This window comes from Aplysia californica, unplaced genomic scaffold, assembly GCF_000002075.1.
Source record: "Aplysia californica isolate F4 #8 unplaced genomic scaffold, AplCal3.0 scaffold00220, whole genome shotgun sequence".
Lineage (NCBI taxonomy): Eukaryota > Metazoa > Mollusca > Gastropoda > Aplysiida > Aplysiidae > Aplysia > Aplysia californica.
In genome coordinates, this window is record NW_004797490.1 from 249180 (window position 1) to 252569 (window position 3390).

At 44.2% G+C, this 3390-nt stretch overlaps 1 protein-coding gene across 2 annotated transcripts in view; it reads left to right on the forward strand.

Moving 5' to 3' along the window:
- LOC101855566 overlaps positions 1-2891 on the forward strand; it is a 13655-nt gene extending 10764 nt beyond the window's left edge. Inside the window, exon 2 of one of the 2 annotated variants that reach the window (XM_005099618.3) lies at positions 2115-2891. In XM_005099618.3, coding sequence (XP_005099675.1) covers positions 2132-2575 — 444 coding nt within the window. In that variant the 5' untranslated portion in view covers positions 2115-2131 and the 3' untranslated portion in view covers positions 2576-2891. Of the gene's footprint in view, positions 1-2111 lie in introns of both variants that reach the window. The other variant, XM_035970097.1, reaches the window with a different exon arrangement.
- Positions 2892-3390: the final 499 nt, after the last annotated feature.

Below are 3390 nucleotides of genomic sequence, written 5' to 3' on the forward strand. Positions count from 1 at the left end.
TCCTTTTTTTTGGTTTCAAATTGTTGTTGTTTTGTGCCACCTTGCTCCAGAATGACTACAAATATATTTTGGGGGCTCTCGTGGCCTAGAGGTTAAGGTGTTGGCCTCTCATTCAAAGGTCCCGGGTTCGAATCCGGGTAGCGACCGAAAAATTTTCTTCTCTAAAATTGTCTCCTTTCACCTCCTTTCCTGCTCTCTAGCAATATTCTGTTGTCTGCTTTCATTTCCACTTTCTGCCCCCACCCCTTCACCTCCTTTGCCCCCTCCTCTGGGCTCCTGACTCTTTCTGCTGCCTTTCTACTGCTACTCCTTGGCTCCTCCTTACTGCTGTCTTTCTGCCACACCCCTGATCTTCTGGTAGGAAAGATCTACACCTAGCCTTCTCGGACAAGGGCGAAAAATCTCGGAGGGCCCGTGTGCAAGTTGTGCACGTTAAAGATCCTTTGGTGGTCTAAAATCGATAAGAGGAAGTTTCGGCCGCCACCCGGGCAAAATTCAAAATTTCCTACCAACTGAAAATATTAGGAGCGTCCCGCGCGCTCATATGACCTATGCAGTTGCGAGCGCCGTAAAACACTTTACAAAAACAAACAAACAGGAAAGGGAGGCGTTCTACAAGTCTTTGTCCTGACTATGAAGGAAGGAGGGGCGTTCTACAAGTCTTTGTCCTGACTATGAAGGAAGGAGGAGAGTTCTATAAGTCTTTTTCCTGACTATGAAGGATGGAGGGGCGTTCTATAAGTCTTTGTCCTGACTATGAAGGAATTATGATGGACGTTCTATAAGTATATGTCTTTTTGCAAAAGATTCCAACGTTGGTCTTTTTTCTTGAAAGTGGGGTTTGTTTGGGTTTTCAAGACCTATGTTCACTAAATGTACTCCCAAGTTCATACAGTTCATCGGATTTTGCCAATACCTCACGTTCACGTGCAGCATTTAGAGCAGATCTGATTTTATCAGCAGGTGTCATCTCTATCAAGTTTAAGGAAATCTCCAAGTACTCCAATGAAGAAGGAAGCTTGCTTTTCCGATACGATACCGAGTGGTGTTAAACAATTGGAGGACGCGCGTTCTGATCTTTCAACTCCGCTTGAACTCGGACTGTTTTGAATATCTCTATCTTAAAGTACCATGCTACGTATAAATGTATCGTGTTTCTGATGTTTGTCGTGTAGTTTGAAACGTGCCACAACAGGGCGTTTGGTGTACTGTCTGACATGTGTGTTAGGTACGTCATTAAATAATTCATACAATTAGAAGTTGTTTGTTTGATGGATGATGAAGTTCGTTTTGATCATGGAATACTGAGTACTTCTACTTCTTGTTCCCTTTACAGAAGTCGGACATGACTTATCACTCCTTCCTTAAATAAAACACCATTGTTCTTGTCTATCTGCCTGCCTGAGTCGTTTTTGTTGCACGCCAGGTTGCTATGTCTTATTCCCATCTTCTGTTAGGTCTCCCCCCTCCCCGCCCCCCTCTTCCTCTCTTGCCTCCTGCCTGTGTTACCACGGTATTTTTCTTGAGTAAATCATGGAATTTGAGTTTTTGATGTGTCCAAAGTGTTTCAGTTTCTGTTGCATTACGTTCCGAAGGAGTGTTGGTGTTTACCTATTCTTCTTAGCACAGAAGCAGCACTTGTTAAAGTCATGAATGACATGCTTACTGACTGTCATTCTGGAAAAGATGTCCAAGTTCCATCACTGTACGAGAATTCCTTCCCAGTCGGAGGAAAGACTTGTTGAACGCTCCTCATCAGGAGGTGTTATCTCTGACCCAGAGATTGACGTGTATTGACCCTCCATCCTTCACGGTCGCGAGCTCCCGTTGCACATTCTGCTTTACCAAGGCCAGTCCATGTTTTAACGTTGTTTAGAAAAGATACACATCACATTGTTCAAGTTCCATCACTTGTTTATTTTAGTAGAGGTTTTTACGGCGTTCGCAACTGCATAAGATCACATGAGGGCCTCAAGTTCTGTCACTGTACGAGAAATCCTTTCTAGTCAGAGGAAAGATATGTTGAACGCTCCTCGTAGAGAAATGAAAAATAGAAAGAATGTACGTTTACAACCCCTGATGTCATTTTCCAACTGTCCATTTCATCTCAGCAGACTTGACTGACCCGGGAATGTCGTCCTCTGGAGCCTGTCATGCGCAGTACCCAGGTTATCCCGGGCCACCCACCCCCGGAAGTTGCTTCTACTTCCACCGTCTGACCAGAGCCCACTTGAAGGACCCGCACAGCCGTTACACACCACAAGCCTGGTACCTGGGCCAGTTTGGCTTCACGGGATTCTACATCGCTTATGGCAACACGTACGTCAGCAAAATGGCCGTCGGTGTTTACCTTAGCAACGGCAACGAGCCTCTCCGTCGACCAATCAGATGCCGCATAACAGTGCTCGACATGAGTGGGAAAGACAAGGAGGACTTGGTGCTGGTGGATGAGACGATGGACTCTGTGGGGGCGTGGGCCAGAGGAGCGGAGGTTACTATCAAGTTTAAGGAAATCTCCAAGTTCTCCAATGAAAAAGGAAGCTTGCTTTTCCGATACGATACCGAGTGGTGTTAAACAATTGGAGGACGTGCTTTCTGGTCTTTCAACACCGCTTGAACACGGACTGTTTTGGAATACTTTGGTAAAGAAGTAGAGCTTGGTTAGTAATACAGGTTTTTCAACTTGATTTTCTCTATCTTAAACTTATAAGACCAACTACTACATATATAACACCAGTCTGCATGTACTTGTATGTTCCTGATGTATGTGATGTAGTTTGAAATGTGCCAGAAAAAGTATTATCTTTTGATGTCGGACGTAATAGGGTCGCTTTTAAGGACAAGCGGACTAACTGATCAGATTTCGGGGGTCTCCAGAAATCTTGACCTAAACCAAAAGTGGGCATTGCCCTACCTACAGGAGAAATTTGGTTTCATTGGTGTGTATATTTGTTTGGTTATAAGTTATAGAGAAAACTCTCCTCGTCTTTTAAAGAAACTGAACAAGGGGCAAAAACCTCACCTTCGATTTTTCTCAAAACAGCCACTCTCGGGATAGCCCCCTTGTGCTTAAAGGCGACCATATTAGGGTGCTTTTTTTATTTTTTTATTTAAATTAAATTAAATTTTTTATTGTTTTATTTATTATTTTTATTTTTATCTATCTATCTATCTATCTATCTATTTTTTTTTTTTTTTTTGGGGGGGGGGGGGGGGGTGGGATAAGCGAATCATGTGTAGATGATGGGCGTGTGTTCTACGGTCCGTGTATGCGTGTCGTGTGTGAAGGCCGGGGTTGGTGTTTGTCCGGCGGTAGATCTGTTATGTTCCTTGGGGGTTCTGTCCGTGAGTCGCTGGCCACGCGAGTGTGTGTGTGTGTGTGTGTGTGTG